We start from the raw sequence: 21,994 nt of genomic DNA, 5'->3' as shown, positions 1-21,994 counted from the left end.
TACACAACCTTTCTTTTCATTGATTTAACAACTTGTCCTGAGTCAAATTGCTATGTGTTATTGAATACATTGTAAGGGGTAATTTAGTTGAGCCAAATACAGTTTGTTTCTAATTTGAACATGAATTAATGTATTGATATTCTCTAACTCTTTATGTTGTCTATAGTGCCTAGTGCACATAAAGTGATTTCAATGGGTGACTAACATTAATGTTGATGATGACAGTAACAGCCTCATCACTGCATCTATTTGATTATTAGACTAAACTGGCTTTTCTCAGAATGTAAATACACCAATTCACTGTTTTATTCACCCTCAATCTTGTTCTGACATACGGCATAGAAATTGAGGATTTAATAATATTTTCTAAAAATCCTCTTTTTTCTAAACATTTTTAAGAACATTTGAATTTACAATAATGAAGTAAACAGCATTTGGGGAAAAAAAATAAATACTATAGATGTCCATCTAATAATGCTGTAACCAAATTTAAGAAAGTGATTCCATCAACATTACTCACACACTGTCATGGTCCCACCAGCTTTCCCTGAATAGCGTTGTTTTCCTTGTGTTTTCAACTCTTCATGTTCCCTGTTTGTCTCTGGCTGTGTTCCAAATAAAGCACTTCCCTCAGTACACTCACAAATAGTACTCTTTCACGTGAGTACTCTGACTTGTGTAGTACTTGAACTGCAACAGGGTAGTGTAGCAGATGACCCAAAGATTCCTTCCTCCAGGTCAAACAGCCATCTACCCTTTCTACAACCCTTCATCCAGAGACGCCATGATGTCTGACTTTTCTCCTCCGCAGGACCACAGGTGTGGACCTGGTGCAACCCTTCCCCTAACTTCCAGATCATAAACCCTCTTTTAGTCTGAAATTTCCCAGGGTTGAAATAATTTTTTATCACCTTTTAGGAACTTTAGCTGTCATAATGACATCTCCATTTCTGACCAGACTAACACTTATGGACCAAAAACATGGATGAAGGGTCACCTCTGTCTCCCCCACACTCTCTCTGTCAGTGTGACCAAATTACTTTACGACCTCTTCTCAGACCAGTGTCCATAAACCAAGTGTGATGTCTTACATAACAATCTTGATAAGAACCAGAACCAAATTCCAATCTCTCCCCCTGTTGCCACATGACCCCCTTTGCTATCTGGTGTTAAGAAAGTCTACAAAATAACCCATGAACTTTATATAACCAAAGATTGAACTATTATGAAGCTCAACCATTTATTCATCATGTTATCATGTACGTTACAATCTTTCCCTGTGTGTGTAGTAAACTGGAGATGTGAAAAAGATTTGAGTGTCCTCCCAACATGCAGGACGCTGTCTCTCACCTTCCCTCCCCCCTCCCTCTCTTCCTTTCTATTCATTAGATAGTTTACGTATATTGAAATTAACAAACACTTTCAATGTAATCTGTACTATAGTTTAAATAGTGTTTGGTGGAGTGAAACAAGGGAACCTTTTATTATTGCGTTTTCAATTGATCAAACAAAACCAAAGAAGCCTCTCCAAAATCAGCAATGGGAGGGTCTGATGAAGCAGTCGTCTTAGCTTTGTTCCATTGCTGCTCAGTCTTTGTTGTTACCGCGGTCTTCATTTCTGTTAAATATATTTTTCTTACAAAGCAGCATACTGGAACAACTCTGTCACTCAGAGCTCAAAACATTTTTGTTTAAGCCAAGGAAGAACAAGTGCCATCAGTTATTTTGTAAATCCAGCATTCTACAAGATTTATTTTTCTCAAAGTCATCTTCCCCCATTGTACCAATCACCAGTACTCTCCTGAGCCTGTCAATGCTTGGCCGGGACCGCTGCTGTCCATTGGCAGTACAATGATACTTATGGAACAATAAGCACTATTGTGTGTGGTTTTTTTTTTTTTACAACAGCTACAGTTTCCTCAGACACTGCAATTTGAAAATATTTTAGGTCAGGGGCCCCTTTCTTTCCGGTACCTTGCCAAGATGGCAACCGTTGAGTGTAAAAAGTGCCCAGCATTTCACACTAAATTTTTGGACCGTTTTGAGTGCGTCATCTGGGTACCTATAGTGAACAGCTTGTTTCCATATTTGAAAGTGGGAACGCACTTCCCCGCTCAAAATAATAAGTGATAGTACGTAAGTATGCCATTTGAAACACAATGGCTGTTTCTGTTTTTCTCTGCGTTCTGTCTCTGAATCTGAGTTCCTGGCTGATGACACATACCTGTCTCTCATCTACACTGCTTATTAATAAAAAATTATCCTCTTGTGTTAAGCAAGAACTAACCCCGTCTCTCTCTGTTCAAGACCATCAGCCTGTCAATCAGCAACTCCACACCAGCTAGTCTCCACCATCCATCATCTATACCCGCCTTATCCGCTGGAGCCCATCTGACTTTGGGCGAAGGCAGGGTGCACCCTGGACTGGTCGCCATTCCATCACTGGGCCAACACAGAAAGACACACAGAAACAGAAAACCATTCACGCTCACATTCACACCTACAGGCAATTTCTAATCACCAATTAATGCATGTCTTCGGTTGGTGGAAGAAACCCAGAGTAACCAGAGAAAACCCACGCAGGCACAGGGACAACATGCAACATCAACACAGAAAGGCTCCTAGCTGAGGTTGGACCCCGGAGCCTTCTTGCTGTGAATTGATTATGCTAAACAGTGCTTAACCGTACTGCCTGTCAATCTACACCAATTTTACAAAACAAAATTGTGACTATTAGGAAAACCCTTAGTAACTATTAGGGAAATGAATAACATCCTTTCTACAGCTGTCACAGAGGTATCACCAGGACAGATGATTCAGAAAGACCTAATTTATACTTAGAGTACTTCCCCACAATAGGTAACTTCAAACAACTAACTACCTAACTAACATCTAACTAAATAGCTAACTAACTTTATCTCAACCATGAACATGTCTTTTAGACTCCATCCCAACTGGACTACTCAAGGATGTTTTTCCCTTCATTAAAACTTCCATACTAGAGTTGATCTCTATATTCTGTCTTCTTCAATCTATGTTTATGAACTGGCTAAGTACCGCAGGCTATAAAGTAATGAAACCTCTTGGTCTTAATCTAAGTGCTTTAGCCAACTATATCCAATATGCTCTTTATTTCTGAAATCACAAATGTATTATATTGCCAATGATCTTCTGCATTGCCTCAGAAAATTGACTTTTCTTTATACCTGTAATGCTAGATCGTAGTACTGCATTTGACCCAACTGATCACAAAATTAGATTGTAGGGATTAGATCATGTAATTGAAATGAAGGGAACTGCACTAGACTGGTTTAAATTGTATTTATCAGATATATTCAAATTTGTTCATGTCAATAATGACTCTTCTGTGCACGCAAGAGTTAGTCATTATGTTCCACAGGGTTCTGTGCTAGGACCAGTACTTCTCATGTTATACATTCTATCCTTAGGTGATATTCAGGTGGTTCTGCCAGAGGTTTTTTCTTCTATAAAAGGGAGTTTATCAGACTGTCACTCGTGGGGATTATTGAATTGTTGGGTTTTTCTCTATAATGTTGTAAGGTCTCGATTTATATGTAAAGTGCTCTGAGATGACTTGTGTTTTTATAAATGTCAAATATCTTATATAAATAAAACTGAATTAAGAGTAATTGTTGCTGGGCAACAGGGCTCAGTCCTCCTCTTCAGGAATAGTACGTTGCCCTCAGTTGGTTGTGTCACTTATATTGAGGTAATTAGATTGAACAAATTAATTTATTAACATGCACTTCTAAAACCATTATAATCTGTAATAATGACTGTGCTATAACTACATTTTGACAAAAGGTCCATCTGTATGAAAGGGTTTCAACGACAGCATTTTTACTCACAATCCTATTGGTTAACAGAAGGTTTTTTCAAAGTCGTCATCAAACAAAGTATTTCTCATACTAGTGGATAGATTTACTGTTGAATATTGATAGTGATTTTTCCTGGCACTTCTTTTTGACCTATATGGACTGTGTGATTTTGTTTTTGGCTTAAGTCAGTCCTGCAGAAGGCCATGAATAGATATGGGCTCATTTCAAATCCTAGCAAAGATTTTGTCAGGGCTGACACGTCCTTAACATATAACCTTTTTAAAAAAGCAAGTTGAACTTGACAAACGTGTTTCAAAGGTGTTGCAACATGTAGCCAATATGTGAAAACAGGTCATTCATTTTGAGTTTGTGTTAGAATAAAAATAAGTTCTTATTCACCGAATATCACAAAATGTCATGCGATTATATTCAACCAATGTAGGGGCCTGAGCAGATGTTTGTGGTATTTTTTACTAAATGCAGAGCACAGGAAAATGGGTCCTTGGCTTTGAGCTGAAAATAAACATATCAGACCCAGATCTGTTTTAATGTATCTTATGTTTTTCCTTAGTGTGTGTTTTGTTCAAAATCTTTATGTTGCAATTTGGTCCTTTTATCACCACAACATCACAAGCAGCAACAACAACATCAAAACTAAATAAGGTATGTGTAAGGGTGAGTCCAGTAGAGGTAGTTTGTCAAAGGTTCATTGTGTGGTCAACAGCAGCACTATTGCGGCACCTTGGAATCCGTCAATGGAGCCTGCAGCAGGTAGTGTGGGAGATGGCGGAAGCAGCTGAACAGGGCAGTAACAGTAAGGAATGGTATTGGTGGTCTTGTATAGCGTGTATGATCTTGTGGCTTTGAGCAAAAATAATGTTGTCAAAGTTTTTAGGCACAGGTCATGCTAGATTAGATGTTAAACAGGTAGAGCAGGGGTGGAGTATTGAGGGGAGTAGTCCTGGGATGCCAGGCTGTTGAGTCTTCCTGAGGTGTTGTGGGCCTCATTTGATGAAATACCAGTGAAGGGAGGTGCCCACTTGATACTGCACACTCTCACCATGTTGCCAAGGCTTTTTTTTTTTGTATAAGTGGTTTCTACTTTGGTGTATTAGCATAGAATACAATATTAGTTTATGAGATGTTTGGCAGATATTGAGTCAATTGACCCTTGCAGTGTTATTCAGCAGAAATTTGGTACATTTGTGTGCTGTAAAACGGAGTAATTTTCACAGTATCTGTTGTCCAGAGCAGCTGTACTGTATAAAAAGCACCTTCCTCAGTTAATTGAATCACTGCAGCATATTACAGCAGCACAACATAAAGTATATGTTCGCAAATTTGCACACTCTGATTGGTGAAGTTCCATCAAATCACATTAAATCAAATGCAAACATCAACAGACTGCTATTATGTAATCCCATACAACTCCACAAACATGGTACCATTTCATTATCACTGAATTCTGTTGTATATGAATTAGGATTACAAGCGGGTCATCAAAGATTGACTTAGTTCTAAGTTTAGTTTAAGTGGTTTTGTGTTTTATTCTTGCGCTGCATTATGGTGCACATGCTCCTCATGTGAAATATGTTAATAGTACGATATGACCATTTATGATGTACACAAGAAATGTAATACTTCAGACTGATGTGGTCATATAATTGTTTTATTATTATTAATTTCTATCATTTATTGTATAATTTAAATGAAAATCATCCCATCTGGCTGCTGATTTGAGGTGTTCTGGTCATGGTGCTCTGCCCCATTAGGACAACAATTTTAATTTCCGAGGGAAGTGTATTTTCATTTGTTAATCCGTTGCTAACATCAGTCACTATGCATGCAATGAGTAATTAACTAAGGGTGAATTTATAAATTCCTGCACACTTTGGGTTATCTTCTATTACTGCCAGCCCCTTTCTGCTGCTGCACCTACATTAACTAAAATAGCCCACGCAGTCCATGCTCATCACACTTAAACAGTGAAGAACAGTCTTTTCATCAGTGTGTCTTACCAGTGGGAAGGCATGGGAAATCTTGCCGTCTGGGGGAAGTTTAGCTCCAAAGCCATATGCTGGGAAGAGTTTGTCACTGTCATAGTCCTGAATGATCTCCCCCACAGCCTTCAAAGCCATGGCATAGGCATTCATCTGGTATGGACTCATATAGTGCAGGGATGTGGGCTGGGATGGGTTACCTAGAAAGAGAACAAACACCACACCCAACACATTAACACACACACGCATACACATTCAACCACATCATGGAATGGGATGAGAAAAAGCATGCTGCTACATTAACTACAGTACCTAATTCCAGAAAAATATTTTTTTCTAAATTACCATTTGAACAAAGATGCCCACATAAGCCATTAACAGCTGCAAAATTGTAAAGCTAAAATTAACAACCTTGTGCTCCATGGATAAGAGACACTTGGGAGCATTTTGAAATACAATGTCTCCTTATTCTTATCACTCGGCTAGACTGAAACATAAAAGCTTTATAACAATCAATAAGTGACACTGATATTATTGAACGTGCTCTAAAAAATGTCCACTGCAACTGTACTAAATTTGATGCAACAGAAATTAAGCACAACAAATGTTACTTTACTTCCAGTCATAGTATAACCGGGTGGGCTCGTCAGTGAATGTGCTATGCTCAGAAATCTTTAAAAGTGGCCCAGTTGCAGATTTAAAACATATCGCCTGTGTCCTGCACAAGGAGCTTCACATGTTGACCACATACTGTATGTATTAAAAAATCAAGACATGCAATTATGACACATTGATTACGGCCATGATTAATAATTGATACAACGGATAAAGGATACAATGTATACAATTCAAAAAATATAGACAGACCCTTAAGAAATAGCGGTGTTGACATTGTGTCATAGACATAGGCATATGTGTATGGTGTTGCAATGACAACCCATCCTGTACTGTAAAACCACAGTGTGCTTCAACAGGTGATTAACAGTGAGTTAATACCGTCCAGTATGCCCTTCATGCACCAGAGGAAGAGGAACTTGCATGCATTAATATGAAATACTGTCTTACCATTGGACGCTGTGAAGTCTATGGCCACAGTGAAATTGAGCTGTGTCCTGGTGGGATATTGAACACATCTGTATTATTAAAGAACAAACATTTTGGTATATCAATTTGTCATGTGTTTGTGACTAATTGGTTCCTGCTTGGTTGTATAGATTATATATACATAATAGAATGATTCTATAAACAGATCATTTTTACTGTCTTTTCTTCAATAAATCCTATATATTTATATGTTATTATTATCTTCCCTGCCTGGTAAGAGTTAGTTCAGCTTACTGAACAGCCACATAAAACTGCCTATTTTAGTGCCATTGTTCATCACATAGGATGTAAAACCAGCACATTTGGACATTGTCGAAGAAATAAAAAGTGTGTCCTGCTCAAAGTTCAGCAGTAAACCCTGCCTAGCTGCTGGCAGCGATGTCAGCCAAACCCTTGGTGGCTGCTGATGGAGAAGGTTTTTTTTTAAAAGTATTTTGACTTTTGTTCCAGTATCCGGTTTAAAAGGAGTTTAGTTTACTTGAGTGACAGTCAGCACTGGAAAAGAGAGCAGCCAACAGACGAGCCATCCTGTCCTGCGCCCACACAGCGTTGTGTTGCACTGTCCCTACCCTCTGACACGACCCATAGGAGTGAAATGGTAGAAGGATCACTATTGAAAAATAACTCTTAATAACAATGTCACCTCACAACTATGTAATAATCTGTATGCACAAATGACCTATGCGGGTTTATTTATAAAGACAATATCTACCATCATTCAGCTTTTTTTCCATCACAGTTAGTTTTGGTCATTTTAGGGAAATACTTTGTAAGGTTTACAACTTGCCATGCTGTTGCACCTGCGTTTTTGTGTACAAGTGAAGTGATTTAAAATGTGAATTGACTAGACATTTTGCAGAGATTTCAGATTTTTACCTGCACAATAACCATTTAAATTAATGGGGTGTAATAGACAATAAAATACCAGGTTTGACTGAACACAACCCTGGAGGGAAAATAGAGAAGGTCTGGGGTAGTGAGAAGTCACTGCATTATGACTTTAGAGCTACATGCAACTAAGTAGAGGTTGACTTCACTGATGTGTGTAGTTCTTGAAATAGGTAAATATGTAATCTCAACATTTCATTTTTTTTAATCCTTTTCGTTATAATAATTTGTGGATCCATGTTATGTGGGCATTGACTTTGCTATGATTTCAAGGTGTCAGTCTACCCTGATTAAACATTAGACGGAGCTCTTACCCTCCTCTGATGAAGTCAACAAATGTGCATTCTGATTCCACTTTGAAAGACAGCAGAGTCACCTTATAGGTGGTGAGACAGTGACGAAGAAATGAAAAAAGGAAGAAGCAAATAACAGTAGAGCAGAGCAGGGGAGAGAGGACAAAAATAGAGGATTACAGGGAGACTCATAACAAACACCATTACATTTACTGCTCTGAAAAATCGCTGCTGCTATGAGTCAATCTAAGATGTAACAGATGCTGATGAAGCAAAATATGTCTTACCGTCCCTGAATTAACGTATTTCTTCTTCTTGCCTTTCTTTTTGGGATTCAAAACCTTTACCGCAAGAAAGAAAACAATAAATTTGCTTTTGGACAAATATGCCTGAGCAACTGTGAAGTCTTTAAGTGTGTTTCTGAGCTCCTGTGAGTGAATGTCAATAATGCATTGTCTTCAGATGAAGGCCATAATTCATATTATAAGAAATAAATAGATAAATAAATAATATATAAGGCTGTAAAGGAACAAGTTCCTAAAACATTATCAATGTTTTTTTGTAACGTCTTCACATTCAGAATACGACAGTTTGGATAAAATATGTGTTCCCTTTTAAATTATTATTATGTTTCTTCTTTTTTGCTATACATAATTTACCTCGTAGACATTGAACTGACTTTGGCCTCTGGACAGTTCTCTGTAGCTGGTGGTGAACTCTCCAATAAAGTCATGACTAGAATAAAGAAAGAGATAGAAACAAAGGAAGGGAAAATATGGTAGCATATCTGCAGCGTATCTCTATCTGATTTGACAAAGAATGACATTTATGTTGTCAGAAAGCAAAGCAACATCACACAGTGTTTTGAAATGCAACCGAAGTTTACCAATGGTTTGGCTTTATCGAATAGACAGAAACCAGGAACATCATTTTTCAGTTTTACAAGGTAAAACACAGATCTTGATCTCTGGTATTTAAAAGTAAAGCTCATCACCATAGCTGCATTAAATACATTTTGGGCTATTTTTTGCCAGTAAAGAAAGTTGAAAAAAAACATGTATTTCCACCCTCTTAAGCTTGGCAAAGACTTGAAAGATCTCATTCAAAATAACATTAGTATTCAGGTAAATTTGTGTTTCTGGCCACCTGATGAATGCAAGTCCATCTCTTTTTAGTTGTATTTTTCCACTAACACCTGAGAAAACTATCTTTCTCATTTGTTGCTATATTTGCACCAGCCAGTCTCTTTTGTTTGGTGCTGAGCAGGTATTGTAAAGTGGATTTATAACAACTTTTTAGCTGAACACAGATGGCAGCTAATATTGAAAGTGTGTTTTTGTTCAATTTCACTCTGATTAACCTGTGAACCTGTCAGCTATTAGACCGAAACACTGCTAAGAGATGCTAAAATTCTGCAGAGTTGCTCAGTACTGAAGAGTTGAGTGATAATTCCTTGTGACTTCATCTCTAACTCTCTAGTACAGTTAGAGGTGACAGGCCCTTTGCTGGCAGCTGAAAAAAAAAGTATGATTTTAGTATTTATAACCTTCAAAATGAATTCAGGCAGAATAGCTTCTGTTATTTAGCATTATTCTACAATTTAAGGTAAGTCAATAGTTTTGAGAAGCATCTATATTGCAATAGTCCCACACAATGTCAAGTACTTTGGGTCTAGGAAAATAACAATATTCATGTCTAAGCTTTGGGGAATGAAAGTGGATAGCTCAAATTTGATTTGACTTGCCAAGTAAGGCTTATTGTTTGCTTTCCTGCCGCTATTTTATTGTCTGTTTGACAAGTATTGTTGTTGTTTGCAACACAAATCTAAAAATGTAGAGATTAAATATATCTGTGCCCACCAGTTGCAGAATATTGTTATAAACTGACCCTATAGGTTCCTTTACCTTATTCACTGAATTTCCGTTTTTATCTTTTAAATTCAGGTTTCTAATGCTAGCTATTGTAAACGTAGATCAAACGTCTTAGTCCCAATAGGCTCACACAGCCTATCTATTCTCAAAACTGGGAACAGGTTCTTATATTTGTGAAGGTTGTCAAACCTGATAACCACATTCATCACAGACTTTGGTTCAAAATGATGATCTGAGCAAAGTTGCATAAAATTTTAACTAGCTCATTACTGCTGCAGATTATTTACATCAACTGATATTTTAAAAACTACTATAACAATTCTCAACTGCAACCAAATTTTCTGACACAGAAATTAAGCACAGATATCTTCTACAAGGAGTAAAACTGGTGCAGCATTTTTGTTCTTTATTTCTGTGTAAGCAAATTTGGTTGCAGTAGATAATTTTTAGAACAGGTTTAATAACATCTGATTTACAATTTTGATTGGGCAATCAAAACTATAAAATATTCTTCAATGAATGTGCCACACTCAATAATCTTTGAAAAAGTGTGTCTGGTTTTTTTATAATAACAGATACGGTCTGTTAATTACCAAATTCCCTCCAAATGTCACATTAAATATAGACAAATAAGTGGCGTGTGCTCTTTAAAACATAATTGAAAATTTACAGGAGATTCAGATTCTGTACCAAATGTATTACCAACCCTTGTGGGTTGATGAATTGTCAATTCTGTTGACATAACGTTGTCAGGCTTCGGTTTATCTTGTAATAAAAATGATTGAGACTGAGCCAATTTAGACTATAGTTAGGATTCCTGCCTGATCCTGGTGTGTTTTCCTCTGTTTTACCCCCCCCCCCCGATCACCTTTCCTTCTGTGTCATGTCATACCCCTGTCTGTTTGTTATTGTCTGCCATGTGCTTCTGTTTGTTTTTGTCTCTCCTCCGAGTTCCGTCATCTGCCACGCCCACCTCCGCAGAACCAGCTGGATCGCATTCCACTAATCACCTCCAGCTGGATACAAATACCCCGTTGTCAGTCCGTCCTTCCACCTGCATGGTAGCACCTCCCGTAAGTCCGTCGGTCTCATCATTGAGCGTTTCCGGTTCTGACTCCCGTTTTGCCGTTCACCAGAATGAAGAAGATTACAGATCGTTCCTCGGAGATCATCTGCTGCAATCTTGGCAATCCTGTGTCGAGCTTCGAGCGTCACACAGTCGACCCTGCCTTTCCGTCCAGTGTCGAGCCACGTGTATCACCTGTCCGAAGAAACCTTCCATCAGCTGTCGAAGGTTTGGCCATCCTGTGTAGAGTCGCGGACGTCACACAGTCGATCCTGCCAATCAGCTGCGCTGGTGGAGAACCGCGGGATTCCCACCAAGCCACGTCAGCCTGCCGCTGGCTGTGGAGAAGCCTCGGGATTCCCCAGCGAAGCGCCGCCCACCCATCTACGTCAGCCTGTCGCTTGCTGAGGAGAACCACGGGATTCCCCCAGCGAAGCCACGCCCCGCTGCGTTCTGCCTGCCTGTCGTCCGTCTGTCAGCCTGCCAGCCAGCCGCGTTCGCGGAGGAGCAGCCAACTTCCGGCTCGGATTGGGACAGACTTTTGGTGTGTTTTCCTGTTTGCTCTCACTGCCTGGGAGAAATAAATACCTGGTTCCAAAGAGACTTTGCTGTGTGTCTGCATTCGGGTCCGTTTACCTACACACCCCATAACATGTATTATGTCTCATCTCATTCAAAAACTGTCTCTCTTCATTGTCCCTCTTGCTTTTTTCACAGGCACCCACCACCATCCCATCTTCACCTACCCCCTGATGACTCATGACTCATAGCTAGGACAGACTCCTATGCCCTCCTGCAGAGCACTCTGCCAGGATCTGAAACAGCTGAGCCAAAACAAATAAATAATGTCAACTAAGATATATATATTTTGTTTCTCCTAGTTGAACTACTCATCTTAATACCATTAATGAAAATTTGAATTCCAAAATTTGAGGCTCTTCTAAGGTAACTTTTTATTTCAAAAATCAGTCAGGCTCTTGTTCCTATGTTTTTACCATCACAGAAACTTCTTTCAAAATATTCACATTTTTTATTGTGAGGTGTGAAAACCGCATATTAGTAATGTCCATGTCTCTGTGCTTGGTTGATACCGGAACTGTAAAATATTCTGGGTAGATCTTCTCATTCATTCATCTCAATAGACTGCACAAGTGCAATTTATTCAATAGGGCCACTGTGTGCTCAATAGTAATCGACTGCTTCTGCAGTCGATCATGTGGCCCAGCTCTTGCAGGTCATAGATGTCTATCTCTCCAGAACCAACATTGTCACTTGGCATAAAAAAAATCCTGACTCATAAAAGACTGTACAGCAAGGGCTTCACTGCAGAAAAGTAATGTTTTTTTGGTCAAAAGTAATTACAAATTTGACCAAAAAAATACAAAGGTGGAAATAAACATCATATTTGTATATATGTCTGACTATTTTTTTTGTTAAAATTAATGAAATTTAAGTTGCAGCCTTTCCACACTGGGGGTTATTTTACCGGAATCAGGCATGGAATCTGTTTTTAAAACCGCAATCTACCTTCAATTTCAAATGTTGTCATGTGTGGCAATACAATGAAAAGCCTGCCTCGTTTTTATTAAAATGGGTGTAGCGTTGCTGTGCTTTATTTCTCTAATGAGCCAAAGGTTGTTCATTTTGGTCTTACGGTTGTAGAGCAGTTTTGCTAATTATGATCTGAGAAAAATACAGGTGAAAGCAAACATGGTATACTGTATGTACTAAATGTATACAATTCTATTAAACTTCCCTTTAAGCTTAATTGTGCTGTCTGATACTATATTTCATTTGACCTTAAAGCAGGAAATCAGCATTTTTTTTTTTTTTGATGTCCTAATAGTCCTCTATTTGTAGAGTTATAATCAAGATATGTGTTTTGGATAAGGCATAATTGTGATTGTAAAGAACTTAAAAAAAAATGCTTCACACAGATAGTGACTTCATCAACTGTAGGGAATTTCAAGGCTCAACTATTAATCTAATGGCAAGGAGACAATCAAATTCATAAATTCTTTATCACTGTCAGAATGAAAATATGGCCCTTAAATCTTACCCTCTTGAGAGGAGCCCTCAGAGGAAGGTTTTCATCTCAGAGGAGGGTTTTCATGAGTGCAACACACTATTTTTCATCTAAGCATTAAAAAAAAAAAAATCCCCTGCAGCATCATTTGACTGGTAAATATCAACTCCCTGCATGCCTTAAGATCCTCACTGCATCTCAATATATCACCACCTGAAGCTGTGCGTGACACGACCGCTGCCTGTGTAGTGATGGTATTTAGATGGCAATCCTTAAGGAGCCAACGAGTTCATTTCCCAATGGGGAAAGAAGGCGGATAAAATATATATTTCAACAAGGCAGGAAAGAAAACTGTAACAAAGCTACGGCGTGATGCAGGAGATATTTAGGTAAAGTAAGAGAAAGTGAAAGTTACAGAGCAATTAATAAATAAAGCAGGTTGTGATGTTTGCTAATGAAATTCAAGGTTTATTTTGCATATGGCTACTCACAAGATGTCTGCCCTTTTCATTCCTGTCATAAATATGTGCTTTGATTAAGTAGTAGTTGTTTATTGTTTTGCAGATTACAATTTTTCAACAGATAAATTAGCATTTTGCCATCAATCAACAAGAACATAATCTACTATGACATAATAAAAATATATGTTGAAATCCCTTTATATCAAATCTGACTGAACTTGAGATCTGCTGGGAAGAATGGGATGAACTGCCCAATTCCAGAAGTGCAAAGTTTGTAGAGATTTAGCCAACAAGACTCAAAGCAAAAACTGCAACAACAAAAAAAGATGCTTCTACAAGGAATAGTGTCTTACTGGTTTTTTAAATAAGAGATTTCCGTTTTTGATTTTTAATGAATTTGCAAATATTTCGAAATAAATTTAAAGGGAGCTGAATAGTTTTTGATTCAATTGTAGCATTGTAATATATAATATGTCCAATCATTGTTATAGGTCTGTTCGTGTGCACTCCTGCCCACTGAAGCCATGAACATAGCCCTCCCTCCTAAATGGCAAGCACATTTGATTTAAGCAAATTTGTGAAACTGTTGAAATACATAGAATGTTTCTCACTTAAAAATGTGTGAGAGGTCCACACTTTTTCTGTTTTGTGAAGCTATGGATTATACCTTTACAGTGCATCCGGAAAGTATTCACAGCGCTTCACTTTTTCCACATTTTGTTATTTTACAGCCTTATTCCAAAATGGATTAAATTAATTTTCCCCCTCAAAATTCTACACACAAAAACCCATAATGATAATGTGAAAAATGTTTTTTTTGAAATTTTTGCAAATCTATTAAAAAAATAAAAAAAATAAAAAAAATAAAAAAAATAAAAAATCACATGTACATAAGTATACACAGCCTTTGCCATGACACTCAAAATTGAGCTCAGGTGCATCCTGTTTCCACTGATCATCCTTGAGATGTTTCTATAACTTGATTGGATAAATCGGTAAATTCAGTTGATTGGACATGATTTGGAAAGGCACACACCGTCTATATAAGGTCCCACAGTTGACAGTGCATGTCAGAGCACAAACCAAGCCACGAAGTCCAAGGAATTGTCTATAGACCTCCGAGACAGTACTGTATCGAGGCACAGATCTGGGGAAGGGTACAGAAAAATGTTCTGCAGCATTGAAGGTCCCAATGAGCACAGTGATCTCCATCATCCATAAATGGAAGAAGTTTGGAACCACCAGGACTCCTCCTAGAGTTGGCCACCTGGCCAAACTGAGCGATCGGGGGAGAAGGGTCTTAGTCAGGGAGGTGACCAAGAACCCAATGGTCACTCTGACAGAGCTCCAGCGTTGCCCTGTGAAGAGAGGAGAACCTTCCAGAAGGACAACCATCTCTGCAGCACTCCACCATGCAGGCCTGTATGTTAGAGTAGCCAGATGGAACCCACTCCTCAGTAAAAGGCACATGACAGCCCACCTGGAGTTTGCCAAAAGGTACCTGAAGGACTCTCAGACCATGAAAAACAAAATTCTCTGGTCTAATGAAACAAAGATTGAACTCATTGGTCTGAATGCCAAGCGTCATGTCTGGAGGAAACCAGGCACCGCTCATCACCTGACCAATACCATCCCTACAGTGAAGCATGGTGGTGGCAGCATCATGCTGTGGGGATGGTTTTCAGCAGCAGGAACTGGGAGACTAGTCAGGATGGAGGGAAAGATGAATGCAGCAATGTACAGAGACATCCTTGATGAAAACCTTCTCCAGAACGCTCTGGACCTCAGACTGGGAAGAAGGTTCATCTTCCAACAAGACAACGACCCCAAGAACACAGCCAAGATAACAAAGGAGTGGCTTCGGGACAACTCTGTGAATGTCCTTGAGTAGCCCAGCCAGAGGCCAGACTTGAACCTGATTGAACATCTCTGGAGAGATCTGAAAATGGCTGTGCACCAACACTCCCCATCCAACCTGGTGGAGCTTGAGAGGTCCTGCAAAGAAGAATGGGAGAAACTGCCCAAAAATAGGTGCCAAGCTTGTAGCATCATACTCAAAAATACTTGAGGCTGTAATTGCTGCCAAAGGTGCTTCAACAAAATATTGAGCAAAGGCTGTGAATACTTATGTACGTGTTATATTTTCATTCTTTACTTTTAATAGATTTGCAAAAAATTTAAACAAACTTTTTTCACATGATCATTATGGGGTATTATAGAATTTTGAGGAAAAAAATGAATTTAATCAATTTTGGAATAAGGCTGTAACATAACAAAATGTGGAAAAAGTGAAGCACTATGAATACTTTCCGGATGCACCGTATATTTCAAAAGTATTTTTCAACAGGCTGCTGTGCACTTGTTGGAAAATAATTCACCTTACATATGGAAGTAAAACTTCTAAGCCTGTTTTGATTGTTTCTTTGAGTCTTTTTCGATCCAGTTTCACAGAAATATTTTCTGAGGGTTGGAGCAGTCAGATGCTTTCCACCGTTTTGCCGTATGCTCACGGTCTGATACAAATTTGAATGTCACAAACTTAAAGCAGCCTATGAAGCTTCAGACAGATTTTACAGTACATTTACAGATAAACACTCAACGCTTTGCACAATCGATTTATACGGTGGCTATGTATGTGAGGAGCACAGACTTTTGCAAAACACCACTTGTACTGTATGTCACACTGCTTTTCTTAACAAAGACATTTTTTAGCATCTATAACTTAAACTGAAAGTATTCCCTCTCTGTTTTTGTTATAGTGTAGCGCTGCTCTGATGACATGTTGTTTGTAGCTGTAACACTTTCTAATTAGAAAATCTTCGAACCAACAAAGTACTCCTCTATTGTTAATACTGGCTAGATTACTAACCACAGCAGCAGGAACATTTTCCGTTCACACTTTCTAAAGAATTTTTGCAAATGACACATCCTGAACTCCTGCAGAATGATTAGAGAACCTTTGGTCAAATTTCACCATCACAAGGCTTGAAATGTTTGACAATGACTCATAGTCAAAATAAGCATTACTTGCCATGATAGAGAAAGAGAAACGGGATAGTCTACCAAATCCTGGAAAGGAACTCTGTGTAAACATGCAACAGAATTATAGCCTGATGACAGTGTCAGGCTGATATACTTGTGAAACCCGTCAAGACATGTACCACACATTTACCATGTTTATTTTTAGTTTCCTCTTCTCTTGCCACATAGAGGTTTGAGGATTTATAAAAAATAACAAGAATTTCAAATTAATCTCAACTGAAATTCATGGAAAACAGTAACATGTGGGCAGCTGTGGCCCAGATGGTAGAGCGGGTTGTCCCCTGATCATAATGCTGGCAGTTCCATCCCCAGCATGCCATTGGTGTGTGAATGTGTGTGTGTGTGTGAGTGTGTGAATAGGAAATCATGTAAAGCGCTTTAAAGACCCTTAAGGAGATAAAGTGCAGACCATTTAACATGATGCGAAACAGGCCTAAAAAAACAACAACCAAGGTTTCCAATTAAAGCAACAAATCTGTGAGCAGGGCTCCCAGAACAGAGAGGGAAAATCCATGTAAACCCTGACCTGTCCACTCAGCTGCAACCTCTCACCTGCAAGTTTTGATTCATCACCCAGCGTGTGTCAGGCAGGTGGAGCCATCTATCTGTTCTAATAAGACACCTTGGGTCAGACAGAATAAGGTGTGACATTTCAGGGATTTTGTGTGGCGATGACTATAAAATGAAAAAAGAAATAGAGAAAGATAGAGAGCGAGACAACTTACCTCCCATCTCTGTCCCAGTCGTAAACGTCCACCTTGACGGTCCTGGAGGGAGGCGAGATGAGGGAACCGAGGTGAGACAGAAGTGGGATTTGGAGAGAAGGGAGAGTTTGATGGTGAGAAATGTCAGAGGAACAAAAAGAGAGATTGACATTGGGAAAGTTGATTCAAGAAGTTAACTTTTCCTCAAAGGATATTTCATATTTTAAAACCAACACAACCGTCTTAAAATAAAATCGAGCAGTAACATAATACACAAAGTCAGATTACAACACACATTACATAACCTGCCAGATGGCCCTAGTCTAAAATTTAAAAAGGACTCACCAGTCTTTATCAGTAGTCTTTATCAATAGGAGATTGTGTATAATAAAGTGTATACAGTGGCATATACGTTACATTTAAGACCGTTTTTGCTGTAAAATAAAACTACATTTCATTCATTAAGAAATCATTTAAATCATTTAATATAAAAAAGGATGAGGCTAACTGTATTCCATATTTTTTTGATCATCACTGACTATCATGAAAAGACCAAAACCACTGATGTGTTTGTCCATCTCTTATGCCTTCCTGTCTTCCCTTTGTTTGTCTCAGGATCTCAATTCCAAGCCTACCGGGACTCACTAATGGGGATTTGAATGTTTTTTTTTTTTTTTTTAACTTGTTTTTCGATAATTTGTGGACTATAATGGGGATGTTTGGTACAGAGGAATAAAATATATCACCCTTTGATGCACACACAAAAAAATTGTTAATAGGACACATCCATTGTATTCAAGGGATTTTGCTGCTGGGAAAGAAAGAACATTTTGGAATATGACAAGACAAAGTTACTTTGTACATGAGTTTGTGTTGACAGAACAATGGCAGTGAGGTAAGCAATAATTTTGATGTAGTTGAGAAATTATCAGAGTATACTGTGTGGCCTATGAACCCATGAATTAAAAAAATAAGTGTGCGAGTCAGTTTCAGAGTTTACATTATTTTCAGACTGAGGACATGTCTTTCTGCTCCTTATATGCAAAAGTAAATTGTCCAAAATAAGGTTACAACACAGGAATTAGTTAAGAGGTCAGACAGAACAAATGGCTTACAATACAATAATGTATGTTTGCTGCACTGCTTCCATGTTAGTCTCAATAACACCGGCACTGGCCTGAGACTGACTGCATGGCCGACTGCTGGCATTATTCTGACTACCACAGAGCCCAGCTTCTTCCTTTTCACACATTTTCTGTTCTATCCTGCCTCCATTGTTAAAATCTGTTATGAAATAAAATGATATATCTCTAGCATGCATTTCATTCCATTCTACTTTACCTAGTCATCAGTATTTCCAGTGTCCAGTGAGTGAGGTTGTAACAAAGGAAAACGCATAGATTTCAAAATATTGAAGTACCCTGCTTGTGTGTGCATCATGGGACGTCTTGGTTTTCATTTTGGCACCCATGTCAACAGGTTAGAGCAGCCACATAGCCTGCGTAAAACAACAGTGTCGTGCACATGTCATGCCTTGCTGCTGTGGAGCGGCGTCTAGACTTTTTTTTTATGCATGATGCCCACTGTTCCTGGTGAAAATACACAGGGAGAAGAAATCTCAACTGAAAGAAAATGTGATTTAATATGTGGTTTTTCTCCTCTACCATTATGTAAATACTAGGTGTTGATTTGTCATATAAAGCTGGTGGTGGTAATTCTCCATTGGAGTTCCATCAAACCGTTGCAGAATATTGACGCATAATGAGATAATGCAAAGTACCAGTGTAACCTCAAACTGTAAAAATGAGTGTGGGAAAAAAAATGGTGGTAATGTATTAATTTCATATATAACTTCTCTTATTGAATATACCAAAGATTAAATATCAAGTGTTGAAATGGATCTTTTTTTTTTTAATTGTTTTATGTAAAATATATGCTTATTTTGAATTTGATGGCAGCAACACGTCTCAAAAAAGTTGGGACAGGGGCAACAAATTACTGGAACATCTCACAACTAATTAGGTTAACTGGCAACCAATCAGTAACAGGATTGAGTATAAAAAGAGCATCACAGAAAGGAATAGTCTCGATGTACAGGTTTTGGAGCAAAACAATGCCAAATCATATCATGCATCAATTACAACAGTATGGCATAGTAGTAGTAGTAGTAGCAGTAGTAGTAGTAGTAGTAGTAGTAGTAGTGAGAGTCTGGGTGCTAATCTGGCAGGCCAATTTAGCACCCGGATTCTTCTACTACAGAGCCATGCAGTTGAATAATATGACAGAGGAGACCCTGAGCTGTTGAGCAGCTAAAATGATTTCTGATGCCGTAATGGGACAACTTTTCACTTCCAAAACTCCAGAAACTGCATGGTCTCCTCAGTTCCCAAACGTTTACAGTGTTGTAAATAGACGAGGTAATACAAAACGTTTGTGTTTTTTTGTATTTCAGTTCAGCTGAGCCTGGAGTCCCTGGTGGTGCTGCTGGACTTAGATGGGCGGGCAGCCATAATAAATACACTGGTGTCTCAGTTGGACACCATCTGGGGTGGTCTCTATTTATCCTGCTGGGCTGCTTTAGGGAAAGAGGGACAATAAAAACTATAAAATAAAAATACTCCTTCTCAGTTTTTTACAATTATATATCATATATTTGGATTAGTATTACTGCTGCATTAAAGTGTATGTTACATTTTACTAAATGTTTAAGGTTATACTAATTTGTGTAACTATATATGGTTGGGGAGCTTAATCAACAGCAATACTATGTAAGATAATCATATCCTTACATTAGTGCTATCTTGTGAGAACTATGTACAGAGTATTACATTCCACCAGTGTTAATTTAAATATTAAATTCACTAGCAAGGACCTCCACCTCGATTGGGTATGAACAGAATTTATCGATTATGGTGCGGTGGTATGCGTTGGAGCTGAGCAAGACATGCGGTTTGGGGAAGGCTCAGCTGAGGATCCACTGCGGCTCTCTGGCTTTGCAGATCCCCCCAAAAAAAGCCTTCAGAGAAAGCAGTGATGACCAAGCAGCTCCTGGAGCCATGACGAGTGAGGAGCAGCTTGGAAGCCAATCTGAACATGGCCCAGGATGACCCAGAACGAATTGATTGACGAGGGTTGATTCAGCTTTTCACAGCACACGGAAGAAGGAGCAAGAGCATTGGTTCCTGGGCACGCGGAACGTAGTTTAAAGGAAGGGTGGCAATGCAGCAGTGGAATACATCGAAGGCGTGAAAAAGGTCGAGAACATGTTCGACTCGGGCATGAAAAGTGAGCAAGTAACGGCCACGCGAGACAACGCACAGAGGACGTGAAGGCGAGGGAGCCTCCTCTTCTCTGCCATTGATGTCGATGACAGGGAGGTCCCCAGAATGGATCAATGGATCTTGGCCCCTACTCCCATGAAAGGAATCGACGCTGGTTCTGTTGCGGCAGGGTATGATGGAGGGAATTTTGGAAAAAAAAACTGCTTTAATAAGATGGCTATTTGGCGGAGAAAATCCACCACCATGAGGACCCCCAAAGATCGGCTGGTGGTCAATTTCGGGAGACAGGTCACAGATGAGGATGGAGTCGAAGATTAATTCAGAAGACTTCTTTATTGGACATGCAGCATGGTGAGAAGTTCACAGCTTGCTGGGCTGCAAAGTTCTCCAACTTCTTGAGAAAAACGTAAAGCCTTTATACATTCCCGTTACATAGTCATGTAGTGGAACGTACTTTTCCCAATCAGTCACGCCCCTATCATAGGTACAATTGTTGTGCCCCAGGTGTCACCTGACTAAGCATAGTCACATGGATGTCAGCTGACTCGCCGTATGTCCATACATTTAACAAACACCCATTGTTGTGATAACAATACATCACACGAAACAATTATCATAATACTCCTAGAACAGACAACAGTTCATAGGTAAGTACAGATCACATGTATGCAGGCTGCCTTTAGTTCTGCTTTAAGCAACACACCATTTGTGTCATGTGATCAAACAGAGTTCCTCTATGACCAGCAATATACTGTATACATTGTCAGTTTCGCAATCACGCATATAGTGTCACGACAGAGTGGAAATATATACTAATATGATGTTACATATGATGTTATCAATCATAATATACACATACTGGAGATATGAAAGACCTCCACAATTGGCAGAAGGAACGGCATCCGTTCGGAACCGAAACTCGAAACTTCCAGATGGCAATGAGATGTTGCCTTCGTCTTCTCTTTTTTTTAAATTTCTGCCCTCGATAAGCCGATAAAGGCGATGGGTTCAGAGCTAGGGATGTAGATGACACGAATGAGAGCGAGTGGCGGAAAGGAACGCCCAACGCTAACCCCATTTTCACACGATATAAGTTCCATGAAAAGATACGAAGGGACTGTGAAATTTTCAACCAGTTTGTGACTGAGCTAGAGCTGCAAGTAAAAGACTGCGAGTACCCTAATGGGGATGAGATTATTAGAGACCAGTTTGTTTTCGGTACGAGCTCTCCAAGAGTTCGGGAGAACTACTCTGTCACGGTCCTGATTTGACGCTGGAGAAAGCGATTGACATTGCGCGCTCACATGAGCCATCACAACAGCAGCTGAAGACGATGGGTTGCCCTGCTGCTAAGTCAGCCAGTCACTCTGTCCATGCAGTTAGCAGGAAGCCGTTCAGTTCCAAACAAAGATACCACGG

The 21,994-nt window shown here is 39.1% G+C and overlaps 1 protein-coding gene across 1 annotated transcript in view; it reads right to left on the bottom strand.

Annotated features, from left to right (window-relative positions):
• The window catches only part of LOC138213116 (copine-9-like), a 162,067-nt gene that overhangs the window by 26,936 nt on the left and 113,137 nt on the right, over window positions 1-21,994 (bottom strand). The window contains exons 10-15 of the mRNA XM_069174034.1: window positions 17,316-17,357; window positions 8,784-8,859; window positions 8,412-8,465; window positions 8,146-8,207; window positions 6,905-6,951; window positions 5,858-6,039 (exon numbers count right to left, since the gene is read on the bottom strand). Coding sequence (XP_069030135.1) covers window positions 5,858-6,039; window positions 6,905-6,951; window positions 8,146-8,207; window positions 8,412-8,465; window positions 8,784-8,859; window positions 17,316-17,357 — 463 coding nt within the window. The remainder of the gene's footprint in view (window positions 1-5,857; window positions 6,040-6,904; window positions 6,952-8,145; window positions 8,208-8,411; window positions 8,466-8,783; window positions 8,860-17,315; window positions 17,358-21,994) is intronic.

Source organism: Embiotoca jacksoni, unplaced genomic scaffold (genome assembly GCF_022577435.1).
Source record: "Embiotoca jacksoni isolate LCO1_2020_lvr unplaced genomic scaffold, fEmbJac1.0.p SCAF_1, whole genome shotgun sequence".
NCBI lineage: Eukaryota > Metazoa > Chordata > Actinopteri > Embiotocidae > Embiotoca > Embiotoca jacksoni.
The sequence above is the reverse complement of the archived record's forward strand: the minus strand, read 5'-3'. Positions and strand labels throughout refer to the sequence as shown.